We start from the raw sequence: 16406 nt of genomic DNA, 5'->3' as shown, positions 1-16406 counted from the left end.
CCCCTTTGGGAAGAAGGATTAGGTGAAGTGGAAATGACAGACTCAAGAAATGTGTGTGTGTGTGTGTGTGTGTGTGTGTGTGTGTGTGTGTGTGTGTTTGTGCGTGAGAGGGGGGTGGGGACACCACCTCTTCCCAAACACTTCAGGCTGGAATGTAAATATTTTAGCTGATATGTATACACATTGGTTCTCTCACACACACACTCTCTCACTCACACTCACACACACATTTTCACTTAGGGTGCTTTCACACCTGCCTTGTTTGGTATGGACGTATCGAACATTTTTCTTTCATTTGGTTCGCTGTGACAAGTGTGAACACTCCACGCCTCCTTTCAGTTCACATCCAAGGGGACGCAGCATGTCTGTGCAGTGCTGTCCGCATAATCTGCCTGTTTTAACGTCTGTCTTACAACAAGAGCTGATGCTTATAACTAAAAACAATAAAAAGAACAATAACAGTAAAAATAATGATAATGGAAGTGAAGCATGCATTTGCTTTTGGCACATGGGCTGCAGAATGTATTACATCAGTAATCTGTTTGGTTACGTTCAAATTGACAAACCAGTAATAAACAACCAGATATCATGTAAGGTTTATTATTATTGCTTTCACTGTAATGCATATAGCATCTCTGTTTTCATGTTTGTTTAAGTAATGGAGCTCTTGTCTCTCTGCAAAATGCCTGACCAATGAACAAATACTCATGTATGTAATTTGGTGTACTCAGCAGAACCTCATGAAAAGGATACAAGACACACAAAAAAACAAACTCTGGTTTGGCAAATGAGGTGTGAAAACAGCCTTAGTTTTTGAAAAGTTTTTACCAATGCTGGCCACACAAGTTTTGGAAACTCAAGTATTTGTTAATTATGTTTTGATTTTTCTGTAACTTTTTGTGCTTTAAGCCACAAAAATCATAGCCTAAATGACAACACACTTAATCAACACATTTATCGTATCAAAAATGTTTTAAAAATTGTTTTTTAAATATTCCGGGCATATACTGGGAACTGGAAAGCTGATGGTGAATTTAAAAAAAAAAAAAAAAGGTTTTCATAAACTAAACTTATTAAAATATTACAGTATGTAGGCTATAGTGTGTGCCACGACAAACATCCTTGTCAACAGAGAATAGTTGGTTGTCCAAGACAATGACTTCTATTTCTGTCCTTTATATGTATATTGACAGTTTTTGTTTTCAAGTAGTATCAAACCTGGAGTGAAGAAGTTCTTGGGTGTTGTATCTGCTGTTAATGCTCGGAATAAATCTGTAAATCACTCATCTAATGTCGCTCCTAGAAACTGTGAAATAGTTCCTCACGGCTGTCTTTTTTTTTTTCTTTCTTTTTTTTTTCATGGCTGGTCTGCTGCCAGTCAAACTGTTTGAACACGTCTGGGATGTCTGGCTTGACAGTGATTTTATCATGAAAATTACTTCATTATAGACCTATTTCAATCTTGGTTTTGTATTTTGTTTTGCAGCCCTCCCACCCGGAGGCTGCAAATTGAAACTCCAGTCCACTATACCAACCAAAAAGCATTCGAGTACAATTCCAATGAAGTTGAGACGTTGTGTAAGATATAACAGAATACGATGATTTGCAAATCCTTTTCAACCTATATTCAATTGAATACACTACAAAGAAAAGATATTTAATGTTGAAACGGATAAACTTTGCAAAAAACAAATATTTACTCATTTTGAATTTGATGCCTGCAACACGTTCCAAAGAAGTTGGGACAGGGGCAACAAAATACTGGGAAAGTTGAGGAATGCTCAAAAAACACCTGTTTGGAACATTCCACAGGTGAACAGGTTAATTGGAAACAGGTGAGTGTCATGATTGGGCATAAAGGGAGCATCCCTGAAAGGCTCAGTCGTTCACAAGCAAGGACCGGGTGAGGGTCACCACTTTTGTGAACAACTGCATGAGCAAATAGTCCAACAGTTTAAGAATGCAATTGCACGTTGAGAAATGTCGAAGAATTTAGGGATTTCATCATCTACAGTCCATAATATCATCAAAAGATTCAGAGAATCTGGAGAAATCTCTGCAAGTAAGCGGCAAGACAGAAAACCAATGAATGCCCGTGACCTTCGATCCCTCAGGTGGTACTGCATTAAAAACCCACATCATTCTGTAATGGATATTGCCACATGGGTTCAGAAACACTTCAGAAAACCACTGTCAGTCAACACAGTTCGTTGCTCCATCTACAAGTGCAAGTTAAAACTGCCATGCAAAGCGAAAGCCATATATCAACACCACCCAGAAACACCGCCAGGTTCTCTGGGCCCGAGCTCATCTGAGATGGACTGACGGAAAGTGGAAAAGTGTCCTGTTATCTGACGAGTCCATATTTCAAATTGTTTTTGGAAATCATGGATGTTGTGTCCTCCAGGCCAAAGAGGAAACTGACTGTCAGGATTATCAGTGCAAAGCTCAAAACCCAGCATCTCTGATGGTATGGGGGTGTGTTAGTGCCCATGGCATAGGTAACATGCACATCTGTGAAAGGTACATACAGGTTTTGGAGCAACATATGCTGCCATCCAAGCAACGTCTTTTTCAGGGACGTCCTGCTTATTTCAGCAAGACAATGCCAAGCCACATTCTGCATGTGTTACAACAGCGTGGCTTCGTAGTAAAAGAGTGCGGGTACTAGACTGGCCTACAGTCCAGATGTGTCTCCCGTTGAAAATGTGTGCCGCATTATGAAGCGCAAAATATGACAAGGGAGACTCCGGACTGTTGAGCAACTGAAGTTGTACATCAAGCAATAATGGGAAAGAATTCCACCTACAAAGCTTCAACAATTAGTGTCCTCAGTTCCCAAATGCTTATTGAGTGTTGTTAAAAGGAAAGGTGATGTAACACAGTGGTAAACATGCCCATGTCCCAACTTCTTTGGAACGTGTTGCAGACATCATCAAAATGAGTGAATATTTGCAAAAAAAAAAATTGTTTATCCATTTGAACATTTTAAATATCTTGTCTTTGTAGTGTATTCAATTGAATATAGGCTGAAAAGGAATTGCAAATCATCATATTCTGTTTTTCATGTTTTCACTTTTATGCACTTAACTTTTACACAACATCCCAACTTCATTGGAATTGGGGTTGTACATGTTCGGAAATACCAACCAAAAGTATTTGAAGCCTTTAAATTGCTTTTTAGAGCAGCTCTAGTTTTCACTTACTTTCTCTGTATAATTGTTTGTGCTGACTTGGCAAGCAATCCTGTAAAGCTCTCTTCTCTCTCTTTCTTTTTGTGTGTGTGCCTGTGTTTGTTCCTGTATGCTGTGTGTACGTGTGCGTGTTCCTGCCCTTTCTTGGTCCAGTCTGAAGCTGGAGTGTGATAAGCTGGCCACAGAGAAATCGGAGATGCAGCGGCACTACATCATGGTGAGTGATCGCTTTATGAATGAACAGCAGATTGCACCCAAAGAATTCAACAGGAACTGGAGACTCATCAGCCACCAGCAGTCTAACTGATTACTCTCCAGCCCTGTGCTAGCATGCCGGAATTACCCAGTTTGTAGATGGATGGGTTATTTGACCAAAACACTAGACTCAGCACTAGTAAAAGGATTTTCTACATATTATTCTAATTTTTTTTATTTTATTAGTTTGTTTACACCTTAATGATTTATAAAATGTCACACAGAGTGGTTTGATGTGACATGTTCCATTCTAGAGAAACTTACCAAGTCAGAATTATTCTCAGTAATATTGATGGGAACCAGATATCTCAGGAGTAAAATGATTGTAAATGCTTACACAGAAAAGTCATGAATAATGCTGCCTGATTCCTGAGACGTTGTGAAATTGTTTTGTAATAATGCTTCAGCCTAAAATGTATTTTGTACTATTTATTTTAATCCATATGTGGTCGATAGGTGCATGCAGGGCAAAATAGTACCCAAAGTTGTTGTTGTTGTGGTTGTGGTTGTGGTTGTTGTTGTTGATGACTTTTTTCATTATTAGCTAGTTTTCCATTATCAGCATCACATATAAAAACTCAGACACGTGTATGTATATAGTAAATAAAATGGCTGTATTTGCATTGTAGATGTTGAGCCTTTGTTTTAATCACCATCACTGTAAAGAAAGTGAACTGTTTCACATCAAACCACAGTTGAATGGCTTTGTTTACATCTCAACTACTGAATTATACAGATTTTTGTTTTGAAAATCAAGGGGGGGGGGACAGAAAACCTCTTGACACAAACATGTATAATAGAAGCCAATGGACAGTTGCTGAAATCCATGAATAAAAATGATTGTTTGCAGTTATATTTGCTTTCCCCAAAATTTCCGGTTTCCATGAGCAGAAACCTGTGAAATAACCCATACCTCGACCTGGTAATGTACAAATTAACAAAGACTAGTTCCATATGTGAGAGGACACACAGAGATTTGCAGGTCAGTTTTTAAATACCTGTGATGGAATAATTTGCATTCTACAAAAATTCAATTCGGCAACTGCCCATTGACTTCTATTATAAATGTGCTTCAGGTCAGTGAGTTTTCTGAGTACAGGGACACGCATCAAAGTTACAGTCTGCGGAAACTGACCGAAATTTGATTGTGACCACACATTAATAATCTGAATCGATCTTTTTTTGTTTGTTTGTTTGTTTGTGCTTATGTTCATTTATGTGTGGATTCCTAAGCATGCTCAACTACAGATGCATAATATTAGTAGCACATCTCTAATACAGTGTACTGGCTCACAGTCACCACATTGCTGTTGTTGAAACTGCCTGCTGTTTCTCATAGCAAGGAAGAAAAATCCATTTTTCTGCTTAAATGTCAGTGTTATGTTATACTTTACTGATGAAATTTGTCAATTCGTTGCCTAACTATGCCCAGTCTGGGAACATTAGCAGAGCAGTGTCAGCTGGGCCAGTGGGGGGTTAAGTACTTTGCCGAAGGGCACAACCACAAGGGCACAACTAGGATTACCCCGTCAGTCAGTCCTGGCTTTACTCACTGTTACTGGCACTGGTTCAGAAAAAATTTAGCCCTGGTGTCGGTGTCTGCGTGGGTGTCTGCGTCTGTCTGTGTGTATATGACGCACACATTTACACTTCAGGTTCCCACCACATAACTTGGTGAATACTGAGTCTATCTTTCCTTTTGTCTCTCTTCTTTCTTTTTGTCCTAGTCTTCTCCTCTCTTGTCTCTCCCTTTCTTTTTTTCTTTCATTCTATCTTTTCCTATTTTTTTTTCTTCTTTGTCTGCTTTGCTTTCTCTTCAGTCTTTCCTTTCAACTCTTCCTCCTTTCTCTTTATCTTTCTCCTGACTTTTCATCTCTCATTTTTGTCTTTCTCTTCACTCTTTCATTTCTTTCTTTGTACTTATCTTCTTTTTTAGTCTTCTTTCTCTTGTATTGCTCGTTTCCTTTCGGCATCCTCTTGTCTTCTTTTTGTCTTTTCTCATTGCTTTCATCTTTCCCTTGTCTTCTCTTTTTCTCATTCTTTTTCTCCTTTGTTTCTCCTTTCCATTCATCCTTCTTCCTTCTCTTTTCCCTTATTTCTCTCTCTCTCCTTCTTTCTCTTTCTTTTTCTTTCTTTACCGCAACACCCCCCCCCCCCGGTGTTAGTGTTAATTTTAGTGTGGTATCAGTATGATGGTGTGTCCCCCACACTGCATTCTCTCCATGCTGTTTCTGCATCACTCTCTTCATCTTAGCATGACTCTTAAGCATTTCCTTCTTTCCATACTGAAACGCTGTATTGATTAGTTTTGAAAGTGAAGTCAAAAGAGTGTGCCGGCGTATTGATCGGCCCATAAGCAATCAATAGAAGTGAGTATTGTTACAGCAGTGTATCAACATAATGGCTTTGTCTGGGGGAATATAAGAGGCCTTTTTCTGGCTTTAAATTCATCACCATTTTGCCTTTACGCTAACGCACTCGGCTTATAGCCTCAGCAGAAGGTGCGGTCCTCGTTCTCTTTGTTTGAATGGCTTATGTGCGTTTTACATTTTACCCACTCGCATTTATGGACTTGATCATACATCATACATAAAGTCTCCCATCTACCACAAGCTTTGATAAGCCTGGTCTTACATTTTGTTTCATTATTTCTTACACAAAGAAACAAGTACAGAAATTCTTAATATGAAACAAAATCTGATTTCAGGCTTTTAATCGATAGCGGGTCCATTTGTAAGCATACAATAATTATCCTAACAATCCTCTACATTTTTATTATGTCTTTGTCATTTCTTGACATTTTGAAACAAACCTGAAAAAACACTGAAGTGCCTGACTTCAGCCTGTCAATACAGAATAAACTGTATCTGTGTAATTATCTACTGCAGATAAATAGTACTGTCTATATACCAGGTAGCACAGTTTTTAAGCAAAAGAAAAGCTACAATTAAATCATGTCAAACCCATATTGACCCTTGTGCTCTGTGTACATGCTACTGTTAGGGAATAAATCTTTGCAGCCTTGTAAATATTGCCATGGTAATAGCATTACTGGAACAGCTGTGGCATACCTGCTTATGTGTAGGGTTACGGTGTTGGTGAATATTTGATACTAGCAACACTTTTTTTTTTTTTTTTTTTTTAAGATTTGGGGTTTTAATGTTGTACATAAACACAAACACGAGAGCTAATCAAAATCTGATGTGTTCCACCGCTCTAGCTAAGGGCAAATGTTGGGAAAATTAAAATTTTCTGACATTTACTGTCATTGCCCCTAGATGTGGCATGGATTTTTTGTGTGTGTGTGTGTGTGTGTGTGTGTGTGTGTGTGTCACTGCTCCATTGAAAGACAGAACATCCATTTTGCAGATGTCCGTCTACAGTCATAATGGAAATGCAGCATTACATCTCCAGAGTTATGGTCATTTTGCATTTTACATTTTGCTGCTGTTGGAACAAAACCTTGTATCTCCAAAATGACAATTTCACAATAAAAGGTGAAAATACACTTTTAATGTATGTCAGTGGAACCAGACTTCTTTTCAAATACATTTGGGCCATTAATCATACAAATTACGCACAATGTAAAGAGCAACATGCACTTTTAAACTATGCCATAAACTGAAAAATGACAAAAATGAAGATGTTTTGTTCCAACACCAGCGATTTACTGCTGATGTAATTGCATGAACAAATGGCTAATTACATAGCTATACAATTAATTACATCTACATTCAGTTTAATGTCAGTATCGATAGGTTCAAGTTTGCTCATATGATTTTATTTATTTTTTTTTTTTTTTTTTGAGACCGAAACAAAATAATAACACTGTCAACTTAAAATAATAAAATAGCTCTTCTACTTACAAGCACAAATGTGATATTGATTTTAAAATTTAAATTCTGCACTTTCATGTTAGAAATAATTCATATAAAATTATACCATGCTTGTATCATTAGTGATAACTACTTTCAGGGTTAGAGTAGTTGGTTTGTGGGTAACACCTCTGCCTTCTATCCTGAAGACTGGAGTTTAATCCCTGCCTGGGTAAACACCCTACACTATACCAATAAGTCATTGGGCAAGACTCCTAACACCACCTTCGCCTACTTGCGTAAAATGATCAAATTGTAAGTCGCTCTGGATAAGCGACCCCCCCCTCCTCCCCCGCCCAACACACACACAATAATCTAATTGCTCAGTGAGTGCTTGTGTTTTTAGTGTGGTCTTAATTGATCAATTTGCCATGTTAATCTCATTTGGACCTGGCCATTGCCTGGGTGTTCTCATATTACCATATCGTTACATCCTGCTATTGTCAGAGTGTACAAACAGACTGTATCCAGCTCAGTGGCTTACTGGAAGAAATGTTCATGCATTTATTTTTACATACTTTGGCTGTATCAATTTGTACACACATTTGACCCGTCCATGCTTCGCACATATACGCTACTGTTACCAGGCTGGACAAGCTTTATGGAATATTGGCTGATGTTGGCCCATTAAACCTAATGAGGAACTGATCTTTAGAGTCTCTGATGTTGGGTTCACAGTTTAAAATGTAGGGCGACCACGCTAAACAGAGCGGAAATTTCAACAGCAAATTTACCGCCATGTTAATGTTGGCTCGGTCACACTGTGATAACAGCTTGAACGTATAAAATAAATATTTCAAATTACAATCACACTCAAGTTATGTTTGTGCTACAGTTTCTCATTAGGTTGAAGGGGATTTTTTTTTTGTGTCCAGCAAAACATTTGGGCGTTTGCTGTGAAGGGACACATTTGTGGGCAGGCTTGTGTAGGTCAACTACCTACACCCCACTCAGAACTTGAAGAAACAAAATATTTTTAGATGTCAAGGGTCATGAAAACTTCTGTCATGAGAGTTTTTTAAATTAATTTTATATATTTTTTTTAAAAAATTTTTATTTTAATAAAAGCCTAATACTTCCCTCTGTTCTGTTCATTGTCTTTGCAGTACTACGAAATGTCATATGGGCTTAATATTGAAATGCACAAGCAGGTAAGAGGTTATGCTCTCAGCTTTGAAATGCAGTATGTTTCTTCTTTGTTTTGCTTTCTGTTCTGTTTTCTCCTCCTCCTTTCATCCCCCTACAGAGCCTCTTGAATTGCTCTGAGGGGGTGTTCTTGCAGCATGTTTTTTTTCCAGTGTTTGCAGTAAATGCTCAATATGTCTGAGCTGCCCTAGATTTAGTGACTTTTACGTGTGTGTGTGTGTGTGTGTGTGTGTGTGTGTGTGTTTTCCCAGTTTATCTTCAGGAATACACCAAATAAACATGTTGCATCTTAATGTATATGTGCATTATGTATAGACGTATGCAGTATAAAGTTCTATGCAAAGGTCTGAGACCACCCTTTAGTTTAAATTAATTTCCACTCAAAATGGCTATTCAATACAGATTATTAACTTTTTAGGAGATGTTTATGAGGAGATTAAAAATAAGTTAATCCACTTGCATAAGGAAGGAGAAAGTAAAAAAATAAATGGAGTTTAACAGTGAAGTTTAAAAAATTTAAATTAAAAGCTACAGAGGAAATAGGACTCCAAGTAACCGTGCAACTTGTAGTTCACCAAAACTGTCCCTGTCAGATAAACAGCACTTAAAACTTTCATCTTTGAGAGAGAGGAAAAAGTCAAGCTCCACTCTTGCTTCAGATCTGGAAAAACATTCACAGGTGTTTTTGTCCATCCTTCCACTGTGAGAACACAACTCAACACTCAGTCAGTCTGAAAGGATGTGTAGCTGTCAAGAAGCCTTTAGTGAGAAAAGGAAATAGACTAAAAAGTGGAACATTTTGCTAATCAAACAAAAAAGCTGCAGATGTTCTCTAAAATTGACTTATCATCCAGAGTCCAGACCTCAGTATCACTGAAGCACAAATGCAACCAACTTCTAAGACTGAACTTTGGAGGTATAGAAAAATATCCCTGCAGATTTCTTTGAAAACTGAAGGCAAGTCTACTGAAAAGAGTGAACGCTGTAATTAAGACAGAGCGGGGACGCACTTGATACTGAATACTGAATTTTGCTATGTTTAGTTGTTGAGGCTTCTGCCTGATTTTCAGTAAAGTATTTTCTCTGCCTTTTTTCTTGGGGGGAGGGGAGGGGACAGTTTAACATAGTGGCCTTTTTGAAGGGTGGTCTCTGGGTACTTGATTTGAATTAATTTTACAGAATTAACCATTTTTATTCCTGATTAACTATAATATTTCTATAAACTATAACTACATTTATATAATTCATGCCTGTAAAAATTGGCACTGATTATAGTGAATTGGAAAAGCTTGCATTTTTACAATAATTATGAGAAATTAAATCTTACATACTAAAATATAATTTCTACAATTTAAAGGTCAATTTTAGGATGCTTTGGTTAAGTTTTTGTATACATAACATTTTTTTTTCTAAAATAAACAACTTTCTGATGAAGAAACTTTGACAAAGACGAAGGCACGCTAATCACTGCTGTTATCAGAGTTTTGTTAATCTGGCCCTTTATGTGGGTTTTTCATTAATTTGTCACGTCTGTATGTCATAGACCATTAAGAACTGACGGTCATATTCCACAATTCCCAGTGGACAACTGATAATCATATGCCAGGGAAGCATGGTTTAAAGCTATTGGAGAATAAAATGAAAAGTTTAAAATTATGTTGGCCAATATTCTCAATTATTTAAATTTTTCAACCCCCTAAAATGGGCCATATGTATTGTTCATAATTCAATATTGGTAGCGCCCTAATATACCTATAAATACCATTTGTTTTGAATGTGTGTGCGTGTGTGTTTTTGTGTGATAACAGAATTGTGTTCTTTCCTCAGGCTGAGATAGTGAAGAGGCTGAATGCAATCTGTGCTCAGGTGCTGCCCTACTTGTCCCAAGAGGTATAAACTCCACCAACCAATAGACCTCTTCACTGTTACTGCTGCAACAAATGCATTAGGGATGTGGAAACATTCACACAGTACAGGCCCAACTGGAAGTGACGTATCTGGGAGAAAAAATATTGATACACAGATAACATAGCATCTTATTTCTTGTTCTTTGCATGTTTATCTGCATTACAAATATGAACCCCGCAACTGCTTCACCAAAGACAGAGACATAAATAACAGTTCTAATTATGAATGTCAGCTAAATATGAAATTACAGGAGGCAGGACTTTTATTGTAGGTTTGTCTCAAATCAAATTCCCAGCTGTTTTTTGTCTTGCTGATATCAGCCGCTTCTGAACAAAATTTGTTCAGAAGAACAGTGAACAGTGTTCAGAAGAACAATGAACAGTGACATTGATGAGGTACTATATCTGCACTGGAAAACGAAGTAGCTGGTACCAAAAGCAAGTCGTGTCAAGTCAGTCCAAGCCACACCATGCAGTGGAAAAGCAGATCTAGAGAATATAGTTCTAAAGACTGTTGAACTGCACTGGTTCAGTGTGCTCAGTGCTGCAGGCAGATATCACGCCTATACAAAAAGCCACCAATATGTTACTTAAGAGAAGAAGGTATCAGGCTAAAGATGACCATATACCACAACTTTTACTGAACCGCACTTGTTCTTTTATGTTCTGTTTTATTCACTATCACTGAGTTGATCTCGTAAATGCATTTTCGCCATTTCAATTCATTTGTGTGTGTGTGTGTGTGTGTGTGTAGCATCAGCAGCAGGTCCTGGGAGCGATTGAGAGGGCCAAGCAGGTGACTCCACCAGAGATGAACTCAATCATTCGGGTAAGCTGCCTGCCTTACTCAGCTGAAAGCTTGCATGGGGGTGTGTTGGAGTTTGTTTATTTGTTGTGTCTCATATCCTTATTCCCTCTCTGGTTGTCTTTTCTCTGTCTATCTCGTGTTTGCATATGTCTATTCAGTTCATCCTCTGTTTGTAAAGTGTTTGTGGGCTCCGTGGTACACTAACATTCCAAACTTTTATGATGCTGATACCTCTTGTTATGTTACGATATTGTGCAGAAGTCACAGACTGCCTATTTGTTTAATTGCAAAACAGCCATTGCATACAAGTATAATATCAAATATTCTTGAGTAAGTATTAATTACGATTACCTGAATGACAAGAAGCAGCCGACTTGAACTTTGAGAAGACTGAACTTTGAAGGTGTGGAAAATGTGCCCCTGCAGATTTCTTAGAAAAACTGAAAGCAAGTGTCCCTAAAAGAATGAAAGCTGTTAGAAAGGCAAAAAGTGAGTGCACTGAATACTTAAAAATTCAATGTTATATTTAGTTGTTAAGGCTTCGGTGTGATTTTTCTGTTAAATATCTTTTCGTTTTTTTTCCTGACACTGCTTGTACTTCGTGTCCGTTTTGAAAATGAATTAAATGAAAGGACGCTCCTTGACTTTTCCACAATACAGATTATAAATCATGGAGATTTTAAGATTAAAAGCTGCATATCACTTTTGGAAAAATAAGGCTATTGATATTCATTTTATTATAACTTATTCTCCATGTAATACAGATGGAATCCTCTACACATTTTAATATTTCTGGTTTTGTTCATTATTTTATTTATTTATTTACTTGCTTACTTATTTTTTAACTTTCTACAAATTATTTTAAACAAATGAAGTTTCAAAGGTCTAACATTTAACCTGAAAACAGTATGCAGTCACAATTTATGTAAAAACACTATGGTATTGAAAGTATTGCTACCATACTTTTGAGCAGTAGTGAATGAGTCGTTTCCATCCTATACATGTCCTCATCTTGCTTTGGGGTGGGCATTATATGATGTGTGAATCATATTATGTATATCATGCATGTCATAAGTAATTCAGAATACTGAGCAACTGCATAAATCATCATAAACGAACAATTTAAACCAGTTTTAAAGAGTATTCTACATTAAATGTCTGAATTGCATAATAATAAGTAATATTCTGTTTTTACAGCCTTTTTAAAATGTTGATGTCAGAAAAACAAAATTGTGATGTGTATCATGCATGTGGGAAAATATTTATGATGTTATATTTTTTCCATATTGCCCACCCTTATTCTAAACCCTTTGTGGACCCCTGTGTGCACATATGCTCCATCTCTAACCTGTGTGTATTTGTCTGTTATGCACAGCAGCAGCTCCAGGCCCACCAGCTTTCTCAGCTGCAGGGTCTCGCCCTGCCCATGGCTCCTCTGCCCCTGGGCCTGACCGCTCCCGCCCTCCCAGCAGTCTCCTCTGCCTCAGGGCTCTTTTCACTCTCCAGCCTGCTCGCCTCACAGGCTCACCTGGCCAAAGAGGAGAAGAGTGCCCGTGAGGCTGCAAACGACAACCACCGTGACGAAGATGGAGACAAATCCGACTAACTATACCTGAAACCGCTTGCAACAGAAAAGATGAGAGGAAAAGCACACACACACACACACACACACACACACAGAAACCTGAGAGTCCAAGAAAAGCAACAAGCAGGGGTCTCAGTCTCAGACCTCATAACAATTCCATATAATTACAGTTATTTAGAGAGCAGTTTGGTGCATCACGAAATGTTAAATTTGGTTTTGGCCCAAAACTTTGCCCTGAATAATGGTCCAAGTAAAGCTACAATATATTATTTAGAATTGTTATATTATACAGGTTTGTAGCTTAGATATGGACAGCAGAGGACTGAATGTTTTTTCACATATCTGGAATACTTTTACCGTAGTTTACTGGAATTTTACCGTAGTTTGATTATTTTGGTACAATTCTGTTTTATTTTTTTTTGGGGGGCTAAACACACTTGTATGACTGGAATGTCTGTTTCTACAGCAAAAGGTTTTGTTTTGTTGGTTTTGAGAGTAGCCTAACAGAAAGCACATACATTGAATATTATTGTATTTCTAAGATTTTAAAATCACTGCAGTTGAATAAAATCACCATAAAATCAATGTTTGATGATACACTGATGCATTTTCATACTACAAAGGGTCACCATTCTTTCGTTTTCATTTAAAGCTGTTTCTTCGGTCGCTGATTAGGCTCATAATTCTTTGCCTTCATCCAAATCATTCCTTCATTGTTTCTTCTTTGTGTTTTTAAAATGCGACCTGGCTCGTAACTCCCCAACACATGTATAGCAGGCGGAAAAATCTCCAGAAGGGGGAGCTGTTAGCACTGTTAGTTGTGTGTGCATTATTGAGATTGAGAGAACTGACATGAGCCCACACCAGCAGGATCTCCTAAATGCATCTATATTGTTTCACTCCCAGATTGCATGTATATGAAGTAAAGGCAAAACTACAAAAGCAAACTACAAAAACCCCTTTCTAAAAACATGAATGCAGAGTTCATTCACTGCTGTTCAGGTACATCAACACCTGTATACTGATATATGAATCATTCCCTGAATAGGTGTCACAATACTGTCCACTAAATTAGTGACATCAGAGTTGAAACCTGTTTTTTATTTTTCTTGCATTTCTTTGTGCCACTTCTTGGTGTCTCTGCTTTTTCCTCTGGCCTTCCTGTGCTTGCACCATGTTTTGAGTTCATCTGCCGTTTATTATTATTATTATTGTTTAACCCTCTGGAAAACCACAGCTTCCTTCCAAATCTGCTGCACTCTCCCAAACCCTCCTACATGTGGGAGAACGAATCCAAACTTTCTCACACAGCCTACTGCTCTAAACTAAACAGGGGTCTGTATGAGGTAGAGGAGCGGCTCCTGTCCTTTTTGTGTGTTCAGTTGGTCCTTGTAAACAAGTTCAGTTTGAGGTAAACTGTACCTCACTATGGTGGTCGTCAGGAGTTCAGAAACCCAGCTGTCAGGCTCAGATGTAATGTCTGGATGAAGAATGTACTTTGAATTTTACATGTGAGTTTTTACAGTATAGTTTTACAGTATAGTTTGTGTCTACTTGGTTATTGGTGGAGCTTCTAGCTAATGAGAACTAACCTCTCATCATGAAAGCTGTCTTTCAGCATTCCCAGCACATGAAGCTGCAGCTCCTGGCTCTGTCTAACCAAGCATGCACTGTACGAAACATGGCAATCGAACTGCGCTGGCCTGCAAGTCAGACAAGTTTATCATCATTGCAGTAAACTCAGGCAAGTGTTGTGTTAAGAGTTTACAAATTGTGACGTATAACAGCCAATACTGGCACTTTATTTCCCCAAATATACTTATTGTAAAATAATCATAATAATCACTTGAACACAATCAATTGGAAATTACAATTAGGCGACATAAAAAATAAATTTTTAGTTGACTGAGCATCTGAACACAACATAAGCCTGACATCCAGACAAAAGGTCACATCTGTTGTTCTCTGTTTCAGTTATAGCTTGAAAGATAAAAATGAAAACCCAGCTCGTCAGATCTGCAGTTTTGTGGTCTATATTTGTGAACACAGGGTTTCCATCTGCTGAGACTTATGGTAGCGTTTCTGTCAGTAGTAACATTGAGTTTTTAGTGGATTTTCTGCACATTTTGCAGGCAGTAAAATAAAAACAGGTTTAAAGCAGCTCATTCCATTACTCTGACTTTTAGCGATAAAAGCGCTTTACATTATGACAGTTTCCTGCCCAAAAAAATGTTTTTCTTCAAGTGCTACAAAACACATTTTCTTTTGATTGGTTTCCCAAACTCCCTCCCAGATCTACCTCTCATGTTCAGTCTGTTTTATAGCAGAAATTGGACATGGAATACGATTTAAATCGAACTGCTCATTTTCATCAGCTCAGTGGAACCACAGGCACACAGCTTTTAAAAAAAGAAAGGAGTGCATATGGTAGTTTTCCACTTTGAGTACGGTACAAATTGATGCTTGTGATTGGATACTTCCTGCCATATACAGTGCAGAGCAAAATCTGACTAAGTTTATTTAATTTCCAGAAGTTATTCATTTATTTACAGCATTGGGGGAAAAAGAAAATATATATTTAACAGAAAATATATATATATATATATATATATATATATATAATATCTCACGATAAGATATTCAGTTGTTCAGGTTTCAGTTAACACACATTTAGTGTGTCCACCCTTTGTCTTAATTACAGCTTTGAATTACAGATTTGAAGCAGCAGTGGGGCTTGTTTTTGTTTCTGATGGTGACAGTTTTTGTCTACCAGGTCTTGCACTGTTGTTAGGAGTCCAATTTTCTCCCATCTTTTAATCATTTTTTTGGAAACTTTTGGTTTTTCCCACTTATTTTTCTTTCACTTTCCCCTTCCTTATACAAGTGGGGTATATTATATCTAATCTCCTGATAAATATTTCCTGAAAATGAATAACTTGTGCTTAATGGCTTTTTTGACTGAAAGTTTCATAAATCAAGGTTGATCTCTGACTTTTTCACAGTGTGGTATGAAGCTGAAATACCCTGTGTTCATGTTGATAATAACAATGTAGGCATATACGCAGATATGCTGAGATGAAGGAACTATACACTTCTACAAATAGTGTATCTAATGTGCTTTCTGCAGGTGCTGAACACAGATTTTGTATGAAACATGCACTGTAGTGTTCTGTTGGTTAAACATGGGAAATCTTTTTAGTTTGTGGAGCACTTACCTTGGGATAACTTTACTATGTAGGAGGCTAGACTCTGCCCTACAAAGTTGCCCTAAATAATGGTCCAGATAAAGCAGTGTTTGTTAGGCTCATGTTAAATTATGCAGTTTAAGATTTGTAGTTTAGTCTTGGGCAGTGGAGGACTGAATGTGTTCTTACCTGGAGTAGTGTGGTGCTCATATTATTAAAGACCCAGTCAGATAGAATTTAAGAAGTGAAAATTAACATGACACCAGGCTCTTCAGATGATGCTGTTCATGTTCTGAATCTTTATTAAAGTTAAATGCTTCTGTTCTTTATGTTCCTTTGATTTTAACATAGAAGACTTTCTTTAGAACTTCTTTAGAACCAAACAGCTGGCACAGTTAGCAGTCTGGCTTTACCAGTGATTTACAGGAAGTGTGTGTGTGTGTGTGTGTGT

The 16406-nt window shown here is 37.6% G+C and overlaps 1 protein-coding gene across 2 annotated transcripts in view; it reads left to right on the top strand.

Annotated features, from left to right (window-relative positions):
* The window catches only part of chico, a 35849-nt gene extending 20075 nt beyond the window's left edge, over nucleotides 1-15774 (top strand). Inside the window, exons 3-7 of one of the 2 annotated variants that reach the window (XM_017697210.2) lie at nucleotides 3348-3411; nucleotides 8431-8475; nucleotides 10298-10360; nucleotides 11132-11206; nucleotides 12564-15774. In XM_017697210.2, the coding sequence (XP_017552699.1) occupies nucleotides 3348-3411; nucleotides 8431-8475; nucleotides 10298-10360; nucleotides 11132-11206; nucleotides 12564-12791 (475 nt within the window). In that variant the 3' untranslated portion in view covers nucleotides 12792-15774. Of the gene's footprint in view, nucleotides 1-3347; nucleotides 3412-8430; nucleotides 8476-10297; nucleotides 10361-11131; nucleotides 11207-12560 lie in introns of both variants that reach the window. The other variant, XM_017697209.2, reaches the window with a different exon arrangement.
* The last annotated feature ends 632 nt before the right edge of the window (nucleotides 15775-16406 follow it).

The sequence above is a fragment of the Pygocentrus nattereri genome, chromosome 19 (genome assembly GCF_015220715.1).
Source record: "Pygocentrus nattereri isolate fPygNat1 chromosome 19, fPygNat1.pri, whole genome shotgun sequence".
NCBI lineage: Eukaryota > Metazoa > Chordata > Actinopteri > Characiformes > Serrasalmidae > Pygocentrus > Pygocentrus nattereri.
The sequence above is the reverse complement of the archived record's forward strand: the minus strand, read 5'-3'. Positions and strand labels throughout refer to the sequence as shown.